This window comes from Anopheles arabiensis, chromosome 2 (assembly GCF_016920715.1).
Source record: "Anopheles arabiensis isolate DONGOLA chromosome 2, AaraD3, whole genome shotgun sequence".
Lineage (NCBI taxonomy): Eukaryota > Metazoa > Arthropoda > Insecta > Diptera > Culicidae > Anopheles > Anopheles arabiensis.
In genome coordinates, this window is record NC_053517.1 from 37,102,949 (window position 1) to 37,122,662 (window position 19,714).

Genomic DNA, 19,714 nt, shown 5'->3' on the forward strand with positions numbered 1-19,714 from the left:
CTAAACAAAAACAAATAGTGTGTCTACTTGCGATGTTTGAAGACTCTTAACCTCTACTAAACATAACTGCAAATTTTATTCTCTGAATTAAATTATCCAATGCATAGAATTGATGAGTTTTAACTCTTTGTAGTTCTTACTAAATTAATTCATTAATTAATAATGCGTGCTCCTTTATGTCATAAGTATCAACAAGAGTAAATCTCGATATTGTTTAGAAAGATACATCTCGTGTAGTTTAAACATTTCGTCAATGAGGAGAAATAGAAAATAAAATAATGTCCATGATCCTTTCAATGTGAAACCATAGGCGACGACCATTTCGATGTTTTATGCGGTGCCCCTGAAACGTATGCAATCCTCGTGCAGCACATATTGCCTACCTGTTGCGTTTGAACAAGCTGAGTTTTCTATTACCACATCTTCAGAATTATTTCTATTACCACATCTTCTTTTTGGCGTAACGACCTAAGCGGTTAGGTCAGCATATATAGGCCTTCGAGCCTTAGAAAGCACCACGTAACCGGATAGTTAGTTCTTGCTACGGGAGACGATCCAAACGAAGCTTGAATCCAAAATTTCCACGAATCCATTTTAAAAATATTACCTATATTTAAGATGACATTTAAGCTACAAACTGTGTCTTACTGAAACGAATGTTTCTAAAATATTCTCTATTCATTTAGGCCGATGAGATGGTTTAGCGAACGGGTTTGCGATTTTTGGTATTTATTTATTTTATTAGGCTTGTTGAAATTGGCTGATCCCGTGGTACAGTCGTCAATTTGCACGACTTGATAACAACATTCACTAGTGGGTACAGGCAGGCCTTGACCGACAGCGGTTGTTGTGCCAAAGAAGAAGAAGAAGATAACAACATGCCCTTCGTGGGTTCAATGCCTCTATGATCCAAGACACCATATGAGTAGGACTGACTATCCTGCTATGACTAGACCAACAAGATACAGAACGCCAGGTTCATTAGTAGCTTAGACAGGCTTAGACCGACTAAGGTTGTTGCGCAAAGAATAAGACTTTATGAAATAAATGAAACAGCAACGAAATAGAACTGTTCATCAGAATCAAGAAAACGCATCGAGCATTTTATTATTGTTCTATAACTGTACATCTATACCGAGCAAAAACAAGATATAACAACTTCCAATGCAAACGGCAAAACTATATCAATACATTAATTCATAAGCTCAACTATTGCATTGCAGCAATGTACCCACGACAGCATGAACTTTCTCTGGTAAAGCTCGGCGTGCACTACTCCGGATCATGCATTGATTTTCTCCTGTTTGTTAAAACACAGCTTCAAAGTAACGGAAGTGTGGTCAGAACACTGCTCGCCAATTACGTGAAACAATGTCTTCCGTTGTGATGAGTGATCATTCGTGGCATGTTCTTCATTTCTCTTCATTTGCACAGCGAGTGTGCAGACACGTGCCGGGTTGTGGCTGTGGATAATGGCACGCAACGATGGCGCTGTGTGCGCCCGTTTCTCTATCTCTCTTTCTCGTCTTATCAGCGCAGAAAAATGGGCTTCCAATTAACGATTGCACAATTGCGTAACAGAGAGCCCATCCTGTGCGTTTGCGTGTTGTATGGAATGGGCGTTCCGATGCATAACTGGGCAAGGGTCCGTAGGGTGGTTGGTCCGCGTCTGCTTTTGCTGCGAAAACTGCGTGGCAGATGCAATCTAGTGCGCGAAAAATGGGGGAGCGCAACGAGCTGCTTTTTGCACAGCGATAGGTTTTATTGATTGTTGCAGTTTTGCGATTTTAGTTCACCTCCGATTGCTAACCAGTGCGGACCGGGATACCAGCCCGTTCCGATCGAATCCGAGGGCGTGTGGTATTTGCAGCAAAAGGGCCACAAAAAATACCGAAAAGGGATTCAATCGAATTGTTCTAGTGCCAATGGGAGAGCCTAAAACGATGGGTCGGTGTTCGTTGCTGGCGGTGATAGTGTTGCTATCGAGTGTGGTCGTGCTAGTGGCCGGTTCGGGGAACGCGACGAACGTCAAGAGTGATGTGGGCAGTGCGACATACTTGGATGTGTTGCGAAGGATAACGAGCCTGCAGGGTGCGGATATACGCAACAATCTACGATCACTACGTCAACTTGCCATACAGCATGGACTGATCAAAAGGAGTGATATGGCCGGAGATGCCGCTACTGCTAGCGACGAGGAGCAGTCGGCGGAGGGAGAAGAATCATCGCTGGAAACAGAACCGGGTCAGGATATAACGGCCATTGCTGAAGGTGAATGCGATGGTTTGTTTGATTTAGTCCTTAAGATGTAGTAAAAAGAGGCGAACGGATGTCTATTCAAAGTGAAGATTCCAATTTGTATAATGAAATACGGGAACTTAAAGTGATATTTCCAATCACATGATAGTTAATATCAGAGTGAAGCCAGTAAACAAAGATCCCAGTAGTGTGCTTTTCCAAACAGTGATCTTATGAAATACTTAGTTTGGATTAAGATTTAAAAAATGAAAAAATATCTTTGCGTAAACTTCATCTTATTTTTTAACATGTTGATCAAAGCTTTTTAAATGATTTTTATGCGTTTATATATCCAAACAAATTTAATTCATTTTTTGTACATCATGTTTTGATAAAACATAACTTCACTATACACCGTATTTTGAGTTGATTATATTGGTTTATTTAAATACTCATTTGAAAAAAATCCTTAACAGAAAAAATGAACAAAAGAAATATCATGCATAGAGATAAGGGTTCATACTTACCCATTCTTTACCTAAAATCATCTCAAATTGATGTTATAAAGTATGAATTAGAAAGGAAAAATCTATGAACCATATGTTAAAATAGCTTACTTTTCACACGCCAACCGCACGATACGGTATAGCCCGTTATTTGCAGTACATTTAAAAGCATGCAGAATTCCTCTGCGAACCAAAGAATCTGCTAACTCAAAATAGTAAACATAATTGCTATTATCATCGCTCCCTCGCAACGGCTGCAACGCTTGACGCTTTCTGAACACACAAAAACATTCACATGCAAGCGCAGCACGCACCGGACTTTTGTCACGCGTGATTGCCTGGCAGGGGCATGGAAGAGAGAAATGGAGGCCGCAGCAGTAGCAAAAAAAAAAAATGCGATCCATGCACGATCAGTTCGCTAAACGTTCATGCCGACGGGCGGAGGGGAGCCCGCTACACTCACAATGCTTTGAGTGAGATGCACCGAAGCATAAGCAAATCCTGCTCGCCGTTTGATATGTCCGTTGCGAGGCTAATAGGAGCGTAACTGCAGGCGTAGTCAGTCCGATAGTCTCGAATAGGAAATTAGGTGGAAATCATGACGCCTGCATGGCCCGGTTAAGATTAATGTTTGCTCTCGGTGCACTTGTTAAGTGATTGAATTGCACACACACAAAAAAAAGATATGTTTAACACATGGCTCATCGGTTCGGTTCGTTGCTGATTGAATCGTTGATGTCTTTCGTTTGCGGCGTGTAATGTAATGTTATGAGGCAATTTTTTCACTCGCAATTTACCCGTTTAAATTGGATTTAATTTCACGTTTACTCGGACAGGAGGCTTTTTTCTGATTGTACTGTTTGTTTTGACCACTCTCTTCCACAGGTCGTAAGAAGGGTGGTGGAGGAGGCAGCAACAACAACATTGTGGTGGCGGGCGGAGGTGGCGGCCATGACGACGGATCGTACTCGATCAGCATCGAGGAAGGTGGTAACAAGAAGGGCAAAAAGGGCAAAAAGGGTAAAAAGGGCAAGAAGCATCGCAAGCAGAAGAGAAAGGGATGGAAAAAGCACATGAAAAAGGCGGTCCCAATTGGGATGGGCATTCTGGCACTGAAAGCATTACTCCTGCACTTCGTTCTGAAGAAGCTGGTAATGGCAACAGCCCTATCTTTGTTGCTGAGCAAGAAGTCGCTGCTTGTGTCGTCGCTGATTGCTTTGAAGCTGCTGCTACAACAGCCGCACAGTAGCGACAAGAGCGAAAGCAGCAAGCTGGAGGTGGTTCACATACCGATTCGCAAGGATGCCGGTTTCCACAAGAAGCACCAGCAGCAACAGGTACCATCCGGCAAGATGAAGCTACCTCCGATCGGAACGTCGGCCACGAGCACGACCAAGGCACCGATCGCGCCCAGTCTGTCGCTGTTCGATTCGTACGCCGGCTCGTCACCGCACCAGATCCAGCATACGCACCAGCAGATGGCTGACTTCGGTGGCAAGTACATCCCGCTCGGGTACGAAAGCAACCATTTCCATTTTGATGCGACACCGTCGGTGGCTGCGTACGGCGATGGGCTCAACTCGGTGCAGAACGTGGAACAGTTCTTTGACGATGCGGACGAGCTGCAGTTCGATCGGCAGGACAACGGGTGGGACGGTTGGAGCGGTTGGAATCGGGGCGAGAGGTTCGAGCAGACGGGAGCATCGGCCCCGGCCAGCGGTGTTGTAGCCAGCAGCAGTGATGGTGGTGCGGCTGGCACTAACAACGACGCCACTGCTTACGCCGGCTGGGGTGGAACGGAATATGGGGTAGCACCAGAGCAGCAGCAGACGAGTTACGGCCCACCGAACCGCAGCCGGTACGGGGAAGTGTACGGTGGCTATCGGCGGCCGATGCAAGCCAACAACCCGCCCCGGCTACAGCAGCTGATGGGCAGGAGAAAGCGAAAGTTCTAGTGTACGGGAGCAAAAGCAACCCGGAAAAAGCGAAGAAGCACAAGCGACGAACCTTCGATAGGAGAATCAAACAGACAGGGTGGAGCAGTTGGTTGAGAGATGCCCACGTTGGGGATAAAAGATAAAAAAATGAAGAAGCTGAAAATGATGCAGCATTTACGAGCGTTAAGCTACAGAACTTTGAGAATAAAAGAACGAAAAAAGAAGCAGAGACAATAAAAATCCAGAAAAAGGCGAATGAATGATGAACGCGACAGGCAGGGAAAAAACTACATTTCATCATGCTTTCGAAAAAGTAGCAGTACAACAGATCGAAAACAGAAACATAACTATTTTCGTTTATTTTATCTCTAGAAATTCCTAATTTGCGCTGAGTAACTTTGTATTAACATTAAAATATTTGATTTAAATGATTCCTTTCTATAGGAAAATTTCTTCTTCAGAATGTCATGCTAAAATTTAGCTTATTTAAATAGGAAACACATGACAATCTCACGATCGTAGTTTGGCACCGAAAACAAATGGGCGGATAGAAAATGGAAACTCTGAAGAATTGCGCCACCAAAATAACCCACCGTAATTTATGATTATTTATTTATTTATACCATTATAAGCTAGTAGCATGCTTTGCAAGGCAGGTGCAGGTCAAGTTCGCGGGACCGGACATAGGGGAAAGGGCTTGTGCAATTCAATACGAATCTCGTAAGAGCGACACCAACTGTGTGTGCTCGTGTGTGTATTAGGAAGGTTAGAGCATCGTTAATTATGCTGTAGAGTGTGTCGAATAAATACATTTGCTTACAGTTGCTCCAGCACGGAGGCAACTAACCGTTGGTAGTATGGTTTGATGTACGGTGTGAAATAAGATAAAGCAACCAAAGAAGGCAGAGAAAGAAAATGGTATATTGGTGTGATAATGATGATCGATACTATGCATTGACAGCAATTGTTTGGATGCTGATGTAATATGAACCAATGTTTTCGCTAATAGTTGACGGTTGTCGTGCAATATATTTTTTTTCTTTGAACTATTTGCAGTTGAATCGACGGAAAGACTCTGAGCCAATGCACTTAGCATATACAGTGGCGGCCGCTTAAAGTAGGACACCTTATATTTTCTCATATTTTCTGAATTTGGAGACTAGATTGATTGATGGATTGATTAAATGATTTTAGAACCATATTGGCCAATGCGACGTGGTCATTTTGCTAAGAATTCGACTGTCATACCTCAATACTCATATCCATTTCATTTATTATATTTATGAACAGCAGCGGGTTTATAGTGTCGGGGGCCCTAAGCAGTAAGAAGTGTTGAGGCCCCTTTGTACATGATTACTGGCAGGTACTCGGCATCTGTCTTTGATTATGTAACATTTCAACTTAAATTTGGTTGCTGCCGGGGGGGGGGGGAGTGCTTAGGGTTCGTCTAGCGCGGGGCCCCAACGTCCATCACACACGGGGCCCTCCTTGCTAATACAGTGCCATATTCTATCAACTGTTATGGATAATGGACTAAAGATTCCGGGGCCCCTCATTGGCGGGGCCCCCGCAATTGCTTACTTTGCTTACCGTTAAATACGCCACTGTTTATGAATATGTTTCATAGATATTTCAAAATATCGGTCTGATTTTTTGCCTGAGCATAGCTGAAGAGTGTTCTCAAAGAAGTGTTAATACATTTTTCCGATAAGTGGACTAAAGAACTGTTCAGAGTGCCCCAAAGTCAAATAATATGGGAAAACGTAAGGAGTCCGACATTAGGTAGTCGCCACTGCATACTTCTTCAATAACAATATGCACCTTTTAAACGTATCGTGAAGATGAAAAATGTTTCTTTTATTTTACAAAACTCCTGGTTTATGTACTGAAAGGGTGTGTATATGTGTTTGATGTGTGTGAATTCCATCATTTCAATGTTTAAGTGCCAAAGCATGGCAACAACGCGGGTGCTTATTCTACGTCTACTAAATCTCTTTGCATCCGTCTGTTTTGGTCTCGTCATACTTGCTTATGCTGTCCTATTTGTCTGCTTCGATGCTCAATCTGGCGCATTGAATTATTTTTCTTAAACGCACTAGAGATTTTTTTGACAGTCGCGCTTGGAGTTGGCAACTGCGAGGTTTCAATTTCCCCCTTATGCAGATACATGTCGCTTCAAACCCAGCGGTATGTTGTCCATTTGATATTCACACGTTGTATGCACCTACTCTATGCTGGTTTGAATGTGCTGCGTTCATCCAAGAAGTTATTCAAACAAATGTCTGTTTATTTAGACCTGAGACCACGGTGCGATATAATGAGGTGATGCTTCAAGTTCAGACGCGTTCACCATTCTATGTTTTATTGCACTATAAATTGAATAAAATTGATGCTTTCCAGATGGTTCAATGTCTTTGAGAGGCTTAGTGCAGCAGCCATGCTACACGGTAACAGGCTAATGATACGCTCGAGATGAATGTTTGGACAAAACTGTTAACGCGTTTGCTGCGCCTGCAACCCTTCCTTTTGGGGTTTAATTTTGTTTTAAAACATCAAAAAATCGCACCGCTCGCACAGATAAAAAAGCAATCGAAAATCATTTTTCACCTGAGCATACGCCCCGACAAGTGGTTTTGCTGCTGCAGAACAACGCCTGCTCTCACTTTCGATCAGTGTTGCGTTATGTAAGGCATATCATATCCTGCCCCCCGGTACGTAACCTTTCCGAGTGTCCCGCCGTCTGCCCGATCGAGTGGTTTACATTATGCCTTGAAATTACCTTTACTTGGGGGTACACACCCTCCCTCGAAGAGACAATGCAATGTATCGCTGCACACGGCACACCCTTGCGGCACGCCGAGCGGAAGTGTACGAAAGTGCGCGACAGTCAGTGCCGGGGCTACGGGGCGGTCGGATTCTGGGAAAAATGACGACGAAGAAAACCCATCTCCATCAGGCGGACGCGCTGCATATTTATGACATGCCCCCGAGCCGTCGGATCCGGTGCTGGCGGGGAGAAAAGGCGGCAAAGGGCTCGGAAAAGAAGGAAAGTAAGTCGTAGTGTGTGTGTGTGTGTCTGCGATTACTCAACAATTGGTCAAACAAAACCAATTTCACTTTTTCACAATGGGCCGGAGCCGTTGGGACACGTGCGTGCGTGCGTTTGCCACGGGTGGACATGAAAATTGTCATATTTGCTCAGCAGACGCGGTGTGCTGGTGACACTTTCACGCCGAGGCGGATCCAGACACCGCCTACGGGGGCCTTTTTCTCCTCCGGCCGTTCATGCACCAATCGGTGAGAGATGTTAAAACGTGTCTAATTGCATTTGTACAAACAATGAGGAGCGGCTGAGGCTGCACAGTACAGCGTTTCTTTTTTATTGTGCAGATGGGTTGAAAGTGTGCAAGTCCGTTGCAGTCCGGCATGGCAGGGGATTGGGAAATAAAATATTAAAATGAGTGTGTGCAATTTTCATCTCATTTTATTGCGCTGTTTAGGGAAGTGAATGAACAGCACAGGTGACTATTGGTGACTGTTGTTGCTTTCTATCTTTATGGGGATGGACCATCAAATCGTGAGGCTATTGAGTTTTTTGTTTTCTATTTTACCGATGGAAAGGATGGGGAGCTTTTTCTCTTTTAAGTTACATAGTATTAGGTAAATAGAAATAAACCAGTTATTTTTGTTTCTAGGGACTTGTTCTAGGTTCAAACTAACCTCTTATAAGTGGCATTTGCCATACTATAACGCGACGTTTGATTAATATTTACTAAATTAAGGATTTAATGTTCGAAATACAAGTTAGTTTATATTGACATTTGGGCCTATCACGTTATAAGCTATGAGCTGCATTCAATCCGCTAGACATGAGGTTGCCGAGCACTGGATTATTAGCTGTGTTACTCGTGTTGACATTCTTTACGACGTGCTCCAGTCGCAACACCTCTTAGTTCTGATCTTTAGCGGCTCACGTGTTTTTAGCAAGAAAACGTTTTGCAGAGAAACAGATGTGGATCATCTTTGTGCTAAATTATTCCTATCCTACCTTCTTCATCCCATTCGCTTACTTACTCGCGGCAAAACATAATGGCCGTAGTTGTCATGGATTAAGATGAACAATAGTTCCATCGTCAACAATTAGCTTCTGTTGCTATAATCATTTTCATCAGCTGCTCATTAATCATGCTGTAAGTAGTATTCTCTCTTCCCTATAAAATTAAGACAAAATTTGCTATGCAGAGAATACTAAATATGTATGAATGTCTGGGTAATGTTCCAGTGCCATCAGCAGCAACGGTAAAGAGTCGGTTTGAAATATGATCCACACTGGGACCAGAAACGGGACACACAATGGCTGTCAAAAAATGTAAATGGCGCGGGTGGTGAGAAATCTTTCGGATCAACCCACTCTACCCCGGCTGCCGCACGAGGTTTTGGTGCGTGTAGCTCTAGGAAATTATTCAGCAGCACAATCCGGTCCTTGTAGTGCGGCAGACGGGTTGTGTTTGTGTGGTAGAGAGCGGTTCGCCAGCGCTGTAGATAGCGGACGACTTACTCATCAGCTGGTGAAAGTGAAATTCTAATGAAGCATTCCGTCTCATCCCCCCAAATAAATGGTTGTGGTGGGGTTTTCCGTCGACGACGACGACCATCGACCAAAATTTAACCCCACCCTTCACCACCGCTTCGTCACGTCCCTTAGTCAGGGGGATGGAATTCATGTCAACGAAATATACATTTTGAAACTTGAATCAATGCGACCGAACCAAATCGAACGCCGATCCGTAGGGGAATCGAAGCAAAGTTATACTTCCACATACACACACACACGCGCTTGCACGAGCAAACGTGAAATAGTAAGCACAATGCGGAACAGAGAAATGTAAAATAAAGCACACAGCCGAACGAACGGTGCGCCACCGAAGTGGGCCAAATTACACGTCATAGAAAGCGACGACGATCCTGTCCCCCGAACAGGGTGACAGGTTGGGTAAGCTGAGCGGGAAGGATGGGACCCAGTAGCCCGGATACGACCACACAAAACTGACCCTGAACGCGAAGGCGGCTTCCGCGACTACTGGCAACCCTTTCTTGTGTGTGTTCGTTTCCTCCGCCGATCACGAAACAGGATCAAGGAGGAATCGCGGCAAACCGATGTGTCAGTGCACTTTCACTAAACGCTCCACGATTCGCCACGATGAATTCCTTCGACCGTTTTGCTGTCCCAGTGCCCACAGTGAGCCCACTTGCATCCCTTCTCATGTGCTCGCCATCCATCCCCACCCTGGAAACGGGTATTTTGTGCCTGTTTTTGCAGCGTCTTGCACGCGGTAGGCGATCGTGCTGACGGCTGCGCGGCCGTACAGGAAGCGCTCGCGATCCCCGGGACTCAGCATGCAACGGAAGCAGCAATGGTGCCCGGCCGCCACCAGATTACCTAACTCGGTTGATCGATTTTGTAATCCCGCCAATGACGCCACAGCTTCGCGTCATGGTGCAGCAGGTAGGTGAATGTGTCCGGCGCGAAATGCGGGCAGCAGTCGCGCGGGCATTCTTTCGATGCGTGCACAAGATGCCGTTCTCGAGTACGAATTCCTCTGCAGGCGTGTGTTTCAAGCGGTTTGGATCGTTTCGGCTGGCGCTCGAGCTGATGAGCAGGCTGAGTAGGCAGGACAAAAAGACGACGCCACGACGAAACCGCGCTCAGGAATGTCGATTGTTTGCCGGAGGAGAAAGTTTATGGCCATAAGCATGGTCGGGGCGGATCCCGACCAGGAATGGGACCGTCAGCATCATCAGCATCGACAGCACGCTGTCGTGTTTCATCTGCAATCTTTACGCACTGTTCGCACTCGGAGGAAGGCAGCCGATACGGTGGGAGGAACGCAGTAACTACACAACGGAAACAGAAAGACGAGAAGAAACAGCTTTTGGGAGGACACTGCCGGAGCCGCAAAACATGATGTCGGAGCCTTATTTCGGTACTTTTCCGTGGATGGTAAGGGCACCGTTTCGTTCCTCTGCACCGTGTCTAATCTGGTAAAGGTGTCCCGCAAGAAATAGGCCACCCAAATAGGGTTGCTGTGGTACCGCGAGATCATCTTCGTTCGGTGGTGCGCGCATACAATTATCATCTTGTCGCGTTCCGCGTGAACACCACTCGAGATTGGTGATCGGCGAAGATAGGACGAGCGGCGAAATGGCAATCGGCGGAATGGAGGTGTTTAAGGTGTGTTGAAAATAGATGCAAAATCCTATCTTTCACAGGGGGGATGATGTATGGCGATTAGCATACGAGCGAAGTGGTGGTGTTTCGGGGCAAGTGTTTCAGTGCCGGAAGGAAAGTTTTCTTATTGCGATTTAATAGCAGGTGCGAGAAGATGGTCAGCACTGCCGGTGACGGATGGTTGTCTTTGCCATTTGAATTGAACTTTAATAGGTGCGGCTCGAGTTGTGTGATAAATGGAAATACTTCAATGACATTAGTTAAGTCGTAATTGTAGATTGCAGAATGGCGTTAATTTAGCAAATGTGGGTTAAATGGGTGCTATGTTATACCTATTTAACCTATGTGCTATGATTTTGAATTTGAATGATAAGAATGTAATACATGCTAGCCATAAAAATTATTTTAATTGCTAGAATTAATAATTCTAGACCAGCTATACCAGCAAAGAAGATGTGTTTTAAAGTGTAAGATCAATTATTCAACTGTAAATTCTTGTTTCAGGTGTGTCACAAATTACGGGAATAAATGGCGAATCTATAAAAATCAATCAATACTATTAACGAGCTATAAATATTCTGTTCATGTGATGATATGCAATGCATCATGAAACTCATATTCTGTGGCAATTACCAAAGGATCGGAAATTGAGCTTTGGATCTAAAATGTCAAGAGTATAGTATAGTACATACCATTACTGAAAACGCAAAACAATAACGTCCGTCGTCTAGGACCAACAGGAAACGTGTAAGCAAAAAGGGACGACCTTAACAGGTAAAGATCATGTTCCATGAACTTATAATGCTTAGATTGTAAGATTGTAACATGAGGATAGCTTTACGGCATGAATAAAATATACAGCAAATATCAGCTAACGACGACCGTACCAGTGTGTTCGTTAGTGCTTACTGATATCTCTAAAATATGAAAGGTTTTTTTTGTTGTTGTTTTGTTGAAAGTTATTAATTCTTTGTTCCCTTTTATCAATGCTGTCACAGTCACTTTTGTAACTTTATTTTTTTTTATGATATCATTTTGAATGGACATGTATCAAAAAGCTTTCTGTTCATTATTCATTAGCATTCTGAGCAACGAAAAACAGATGTGTATAGCTCAAAATTAGCTGTTGAAATAAAAGAATTAATTATTTATTAAAAATATCATTTCTTTACCAGCTTTGGAAGAAGTAAAGCGAAATGAAAACAACATTAACCAGCATAGCACGGTTTCACCTATGATATGTAGCTGCTTCTTCGATCGCCACCAATCCAAAACATAATAACGATCGTGTGCCGCGTTGCTAAGCGCGTGTGAATAAGTAGACCATGCCGGTATCCTCCGAAATATTTGAATAATTGTCACCACGTCGCGTGCTGTCCGAGCGTTCGGGATCGCTTACACCGCTGTGGCGGCGGTCGGGCTGCGAGAAATTGTTGAAATTCCTCCGCAAGACGTTTTAATTTTTCCCACTCGATCCCGTTGTTCACCCGTACCACGCACCTCCCGTGGCAGAGTCGTCCACTGACCGCCACGCTACTTTCTCGATCGTTTTCAGGTTCGTTTTCATTAACTGCTCATCCGCGATGCCGGCGGGATTGGAACCCTGTCATCCCGCGCATCGAACAGGGGTCAATCAGGGAACGAGCGAAGCAGCAACCATTGCACCATGCGCGCCTTTTTCGCGCAGACCGTCCAAACCGCGCGCTGACCCCAGGATGCATCGTACGCCCCTTTAATGTGGCCAGCATTCCGCGATGCATCTCGGGTCGGGTCAGGATGCAGGAGAAATTTGATTTATGTTCGTGAGCGAGCCCAACCGAACGGCACGGGCACGGGACGTGCGGCGAAATTAAACTCGATTGTTGCACCAGGGGTTCGTCGCTGTGTTCCTCCCCTTTGCGTTCAAGTCTTTTGTTTGCGGCGGTAGTGGTAAGAATTCGGGGTGACTTGTTTGATGCGCGGTTTTTTTTTATCTTCGTTTGTGTGGGATAGCTAGGTGTAAGCGCGCGAAAGGTGACAGAAAAGTGCATGGCAGTCTTAAAAAACGACCCAGTGTGTGTGTGTGTGTGTGTGTGTGTGTGTGTGTGTGTGTGTGTGTGTGTGTGTGTGTGTGTGTGTGTGTGTGTGTGTGCATATGCATTTCCTGCCAATTCCCGGTCGGCAGGCTTGTGACCGATGGATTGATGATGGAGGGGTTTTTGCTTTCGCCGCCGTTTATTGTCTGTCGCCCTGTTGCGTTCGGAGCCCTTTTTGGTCGTTACGTTTTTCTTCTTCTTCTTCGTTTTATGCTTCATTCTGTTAAAGGTTCCGATGAATGGCCCAATGGGTTGGGCCTGACAGGTTCGGAGGTGCCGGTAAATTGCAGTCGTTAATCAGTCGACCTTACCGCGGTGCGGTGGTAGATTGAATTGGCGATCGCCGGAGCCGGAAGAGGCCCGCCGCCGTGATGCGGTGCCGGATGCGGTGCACTTTTGTGTGTAGGGTATGCGATATTTCTCCTTTGCGAAGCGAATTTCGGTTTGCTTTCAACTTGTTTCATCAATTATGCAAAATATCGATACGTTTGCTTCTCTTTCAGGCTGGGCTGACCCGAGTGACGGATGAGTTGCGCGACGAGCGCTGGCTGGGAATACATTGGTTGGATAATGCATACGTACACCCAACCACACAAGTGCGGACAAAGAAAGCGCTCATAAATATGAGCAACGTTATCATTAGATGTGAAAAGTGTCAAATAAATTAAATAACGCTCCTAGGTCACCGAGTTTGTGCAGAATATTGCATAGATTTCGTTCCGATTACTGTACTTTCCGCACAGGCAAGGAGAAACGCACGCCCGGCACTGATTTATGGGTGTTTAATTTGCTCATTGCGCATGAAAGGTTGGGAAATTTATTTCCGCACGAAAGTGCACCCGATCGATGGGACAGGCAGCTGGAAGAGAAAGACCGATAATGATATGTATCTTAAATGTCGATTTGATAAGGCAAACATTTACATTGCTCTTGTTGCGTTCTCTCTCTCTTTGTCTCGCACTTTTACGCGTGTTGGGCTGGATAAAGAACATTTTTATGAATTGTGAAGCAACAGTTTAGGCATAAAAGAGACCCAATGCTCGTTCCCTTTAGACCAGATTGTGGTTAAGAGAGTGATTACGTGTATAATAATTTTTTCTGCAATTTATTTATTTTTTGCATGGTTTTAATTATTTTGCATGAATTTTTGTTTTTAAATACATTTCTTTATGTATCATAAGATTCTTTGACTTTGATTGAAATGAGAATTTCAGTTCCTCTTACGATAAAATAACTCATAATTGTCTAAATATGCAATTTTCTGACTATTTACAAAAGTGCGTTGAAGACTAGCTAATACAAACCAATTTAATCAGAATGGAAATGTTCACGATTTATAAATGGTGTTATGATGTTCGAATGAAGGAATGAGTTATACAATACAACACAAAATAAAGTTAATTCAACTACAAGATGTGACGATTCATATTAAAACCTTTTAGTCTGAGCACGACGAGCTGTTATTAAAAGCATCGTTCGATTCTTCCTTTTGATTAGCAAGTAAACATTGCACTTTATGCTTGGCCAAACTGCAACGATGGTATAAAAATAGATTAAAAAAAACAACACACAAGCTCACTATCGATCGAGGTAAACAAAACGGCCCAAATGGTCCCATCATGGCATTACCCACGTCGCTTACCATTGACTTGAATAGCCGGCAAAGGCAGCGATTGCAGTTCGGTACGATCTATCGGCCGTTGTAGTTATTTACCTCTTCATTAACATCGAGTGAGAGTGTACTAATATTGAAAATGTTCCAGCTCACTTTCCATCTCATCCCGTGCCCGTCCCTCTGCCTCGACGTGCGAGCAATAGGAGGAACTACGAAACGAAAGTGAGCGTACTGAGATTTCCCAAAGCCCCACCAAACCGATCCAACGGATCCAGTGGACAATGTGACCCGGGGTCCCGTCTCGCACACAATCCCGGTATTGAAGATGAACCTTATTATACTTATACTGTACAGCGCTTGGGGCAGGCAAAAACGATGGCTCAAGTGTCGCCATTCGGCGTGGCTTAGCTTTCTTTTCCACGGGTGCGAGGAACGATCGTCTCACTTGATCGGAGTACTAGGATTGGGGGCCAATTTGTGTTGCCTGCATCGGCGACTTAGGTGGGGCCGGTAATTGAATCAATTTATGCTCTGGTTGGTGGGGAAGATGAGCCGTGCGTAATGTTTCCTGTTTGGCAAACCGTGCCAGATGTGAATATGGACGGGTGGGGCAGCACGAAAAAAAAAACGAAGAACCGAACCATACAATCTATTCAACTCGCAATCGGGAACGTTTGAAGCACGAAATGGGAATGCCGACCAGAGAAAGAAAAAAGAAACATGCTACAATCGAACGAACGCTCCTGGCATACTCCCCTACGAAGGCGCCGTGTGTCTGGCCGGAGCACAACATCGAAGTGATTTGATTGGAAATGAAAATAAACACTAAACACAACGATTGTGTCCCTCTCAGGCTGGGTTGGGTCACCGGCCAGCCTTCGTGCACCCGTCCGGCGCGGAGGGTCAATGACGACGGTCAAGCTCAGCCCATCTCTCCAGATGCCATTGACCTCGATATCGTGCTCATCAGGATTAGAAAGAGCAGCGTCCGCTTGTCGGCGCTCCCTAACAGTCGTCGTCGTTCGGCGATGATGATCGGGAAGCGTTGTGATATTATTCGTGGCAAGTGAGAAAGGGGAATGTCGATAGAAATCGGGATTTTACGATAGGGTTAAGTAGGGGGCCGTGCATCCCATGGAATCGTTTTCGATTTTTTGATCCTCCGCCAGATCATTCTGACAGGGTTGTTGCGGGATGAGAAAGTTTAGATCTCTGGCTCCCGATGTCTAGCTCCCCTCCCTAAACGCAGACCTTGAGCACGTACAAGAAACACCAGTGAGGTAAAAAATACTCTCTCACACACATACACACATACATACACACACATACACACACACACCCAACTACACTAATACGCATTGGAGGTGAATAATTACCGGGTGTAGAAGTTCACGAGGCTTATCGGCTCAGTGTCGTGCGCAGCATCCGAGAACGGCGGCAATTTTCCACGCTTTCCTCCACCTTTAAATACCCTTCGGATGCCGCCGCTTCCACTCTTCCTCGTACCGGGCCCAGGCCAGGATGCTCCAGAATGTAGAAGAAAGTGATATTTTACGGAGCGTTTTCGTGCAATGACCTCGAACTGATCGGAGCATTCTGATAAAGTGACTTTGATGCGACCGCAGACGGCGAACTTTCGAGGCGGGCAACCAGAAGCAAGCACCAACAACAAGCTGGTGCTTCGTTCCAGCCGTTGTGAAAATCGAGAGTGAAAACTTCTCGCCCATTGCGGAAACACTTAGCACCGGGTTAAAGCATCGACAGGGGTAAAATGGTTTTCTTGCGTACCGTGATGGTGGTGGTGGTCTTTGAATGAAGCGCACTGATTGCAGGAGCTTTGTCGAGCTGAGTGGTGTAAGATGAATTAACAAGTGCTGCCCGAACGCAAGGTGGACGTCGAGCGATCCGAAAATCAAGATTAAGCAATAAACGTAAATAAATCGACGAGCTCCGTCCGGCTCATATCGCACCGGATCCGGCGCGATGGGAAGCCTTTACCGGTGGCACGCACGCCAAAACTTTCTAATTGCACTTGCAAGTGTTAATTCAACGATTTCCCCTCGCTACCAGCCTCGTCCGCGATCGACACAGTAAGCGTTGTGGTGGTCAGGCAGCGATTAGATGGTAGCCGCTGATAGCAACACTTGCCCGTACTCCACCCACCCTTCCTTCCCGGGCCTTACCCATCGGTCTGTCTATCGTGGCCCAGGGCAGCTCCCCGGAACGGGAGCACGGACGTGCAGGCGCTTTCTGGTGCGATTGGGCAGTTTTCTCACGTCGTTCGCTCTAGTTCCGGCCTCAACAGCCTCTTCCCCCTACCCTCTCCTCATTGCCACCTTTCCTCGACTAGAGCAGCGGAAATGTGATCGTGTGTGTGCGAGCCTGTGTGTATTGTAGCTTTGCCACCCTCTCCCTGGTCCTTCGTTTTCACCGACCTGGGCAGCTGTGTGATGTGATAGTTGCGAAAGGCTTTTTGTATTCCGCTTCGTTTCGGAGTCCATTAGCAACTGTTAGGTAATGGAGCGTACGCATTACACGGCCACCGCCCGAAGACGATTGGGTTCGGTTCCGCTCGATACTATGGCGGTCACCGGTAGGCAAATCGATCCGCCTTTTGCGCGTTTATCTGGTGATAAAGCAGCCGATGGTAATGTAGCCTTTGTTACGAATGGTTCCGGGTTACCCGCAGCGAGTGGTGTAACATTCGCCGAAGAAAGGGCGGACGACATTTAGAACAAATCAGTGAAATCGGGGACTAACGCAGGGCCTAAGCGTTACGGTTTTATATGGGGTAGCCAGTTGCTCATCCAACAGCATGTGTGATGAAAAAAACCCAATTGCTTTTCAATAAGCGTAACAATTTTCAGTGAAACTGCTCAGTCAACATCAGCCCTTGCAAGCCAACGGCCAGCGGGCACAATTCGCTACCAAATCGTGCGGCACCGGCCGCAACTCATGAATGAAAGCGTCCGAAACGTGCTGGACGAAGTCAAATAAATAAACGATGACGCCGAACAACAGCACTTGATCTGCAGCACTTTCTCTCATCTCCGGCTTGACTCATCTGCCCGGGCGGACAGGGCAAGGCAGTTGTAAAGATTTGAAATGGTTGAAGATTAAACTGCGATTATTGGGAATTGCTATGGGAAGTGGCGAGAGAGTGCTGCTAAATTGGATAAACGATATTGGGATGAAGTGGGACTGGACGGGCTCGTTGAGGCCGGACCGCAATGAGATGACGATGGGAACTACGTAGTTATAGCTTAATTTGTATTTTTGTGCAATTTAGCAACGGTAGCTACTTTCGGTTTGACTTTTATTATCCAATGTCATTATCGGTATGATATTATGTTATTTTATCATTTAAAGATTAAGGATCGTTTTACGGCGCAACGGGAAGAACAGCTCGAAATGTAAAGTAAAAAAAATATGAACAAAGTTTCAAATAAAAGTAGTTGATGAAAGAGAAAAATAAAACATAGTGCCATACCGAGTCGTTGCCTGGCTAGATTGTAGTGTTAATGCCTCGCCCTTTTATCCGAGACATTGTTGTGATGCTGCTGCCAGAGAAATTTCAACAATCATTAACGTTTTAAAAACACGATATAATGGTATTCATTTATCTTCACGCACTTACTCTTCGTGTCGCTTTGTGGCATTCTTTGATGACAAAATCATCCGACGATCAGGAGGAGAAAACGATCGATACCGCAAGAGGCAAATATCTCACGAATGAGACGCACATGCAAACATACCGGTGATACCGGTATGTAGCGCGTAACCCTTTTGGCGTCCCGCACGACCCAGATACGTTCGTCAAATTCCTCCGACGGTCGTACACATTCCATCAAAACGCATCATCATCAGCTCCAATCGGTCGAAGCAATCGGCTCGGTTCTATTGGCTCTTCGCTCTTGGCAGGAGGTTTTTATTTTATTTTTTTTATTTTGCACACATTATGAAGAGCCACAGTATCCCATCCGCACACAACGGTGCGTTTGAATTTGTCAAACAATAAGTCTGGCCTGGCCAGGGCGTTGGCTGAAAGGGCAAAGCTTTCTCCTTGGATGAGTTGTCAACACAAGCGACGAACCCTTGTTGGCGGTGCGGCATATTCCGGGTTCGTCGCCTATTTTTCTCACCCATCTTTGGCCCGCGCCGAAATGTGAAGCGTGCGAGACACTGCGGCAGGCGTGAGTGTGGCTAGAGCGTGGGATACATTTTCGTTTCTGTATCGAGCAGCGACCATTGGCATGACAAAGGGGAGTGTACACATACACCAAAATTTGAAAACCAAATGTTACATTCGGATTGGAGAATGGCAATATGGCAGCACGGTGCCGCTGGAAGACGTTGCCTGGTGGCTTTTCCCGAGGGCCTCGTGAGAGGTGCTTTTGTTTTCCCATTTCCGCTGTAGTTGTCCATCGGTGGTAACAACCTGCTTGTCATCCCTGGATGGCCGTTGGCAAGTGCTCTTCCCTTTCTAGTTTCTGGACACTTGCACTGTCAAAATGGCTTCGGGTTAATTGAAATTTTCAGTTTGGTCTATACCTTTTGGCAAAGACGCTTCGTGTAAATATTTTTCTTTGTCACACTTAATTTTAACGAATGAAAACACTCACACTTACACGCAGTGGGATAAAATAGGTACAATCGTACTGCGGTGAATTAACAAGAAAAGTGAAAACAGTGCGTGTCCTCAAAATTGCTCGGGGCGGTCCGTGGAGCTCTTCCCGGCCCTTCGGCGTTGTCCTGTGGGATCAATAATTTTGTTCAGCCGAAAAAATGTGATCCTCCATCTCGTTTCTTCGCCGTTCCGGCTCGATCGGTAAAGCGGCACATTGCGTCATTTATTTCCACCGTGCGCGGAGTGATTCAGAGAAATGTGTGACCACACATCTTCTTGGGAGGGATTTTACCGGCCCCGGCAAGGATGTCCACGAAAGGGTAGGCGTCGGGGGATGTGCTGGGTATGTGGCGCGGTGGCCGGATCTCACACTTGTCCTATGTTCGCTCAAGGGAAAGTGGTAGATTAGGTCACCGGAAAGGCTGGGAAAGGCTGGGCCCAAATTGCAACACTTGCGCGCCGCAAACCACCCGGAGGCGATTATGAT

General features: G+C 45.6%; 1 protein-coding gene across 3 annotated transcripts; it reads left to right on the forward strand.

Moving 5' to 3' along the window:
• Positions 1 to 1,752: 1,752 nt before the first annotated feature.
• On the forward strand, positions 1,753 to 5,532 carry LOC120897489. Of its 3 annotated transcripts, none has more exons than XM_040302432.1 (2): positions 1,753 to 2,244; positions 3,630 to 5,532. In XM_040302432.1, exons 1-2 carry the CDS (start codon positions 1,926 to 1,928, stop codon positions 4,697 to 4,699), a joined length of 1,389 nt encoding a protein of 462 aa, XP_040158366.1. In that variant the 5' UTR covers positions 1,753 to 1,925; the 3' UTR covers positions 4,700 to 5,532. The 3 variants fall into 3 exon arrangements, with proteins under 3 accessions (XP_040158366.1, XP_040158364.1, XP_040158365.1); XM_040302430.1 differs by having other exon boundaries at positions 1,754 to 2,283; XM_040302431.1 differs by having other exon boundaries at positions 1,755 to 2,271.
• Positions 5,533 to 19,714: the final 14,182 nt, after the last annotated feature.

What these genes read in the sequence shown, in the direction of transcription:
- LOC120897489 (XM_040302430.1), top strand. Translation starts at nt 1,926, where the DNA reads ATGGGAGAGCCTAAAACGATGGGTCGGTGTTCGTTGCTGGCGGTGATA. An exon ending in TGCTGAAGGTGAATGCGATG is followed by an intron (nt 2,284 to 3,629) that starts GTTTGTTTGATT and finishes TCTCTTCCACAG; the next exon opens with GTCGTAAGAAGGGTGGTGGA.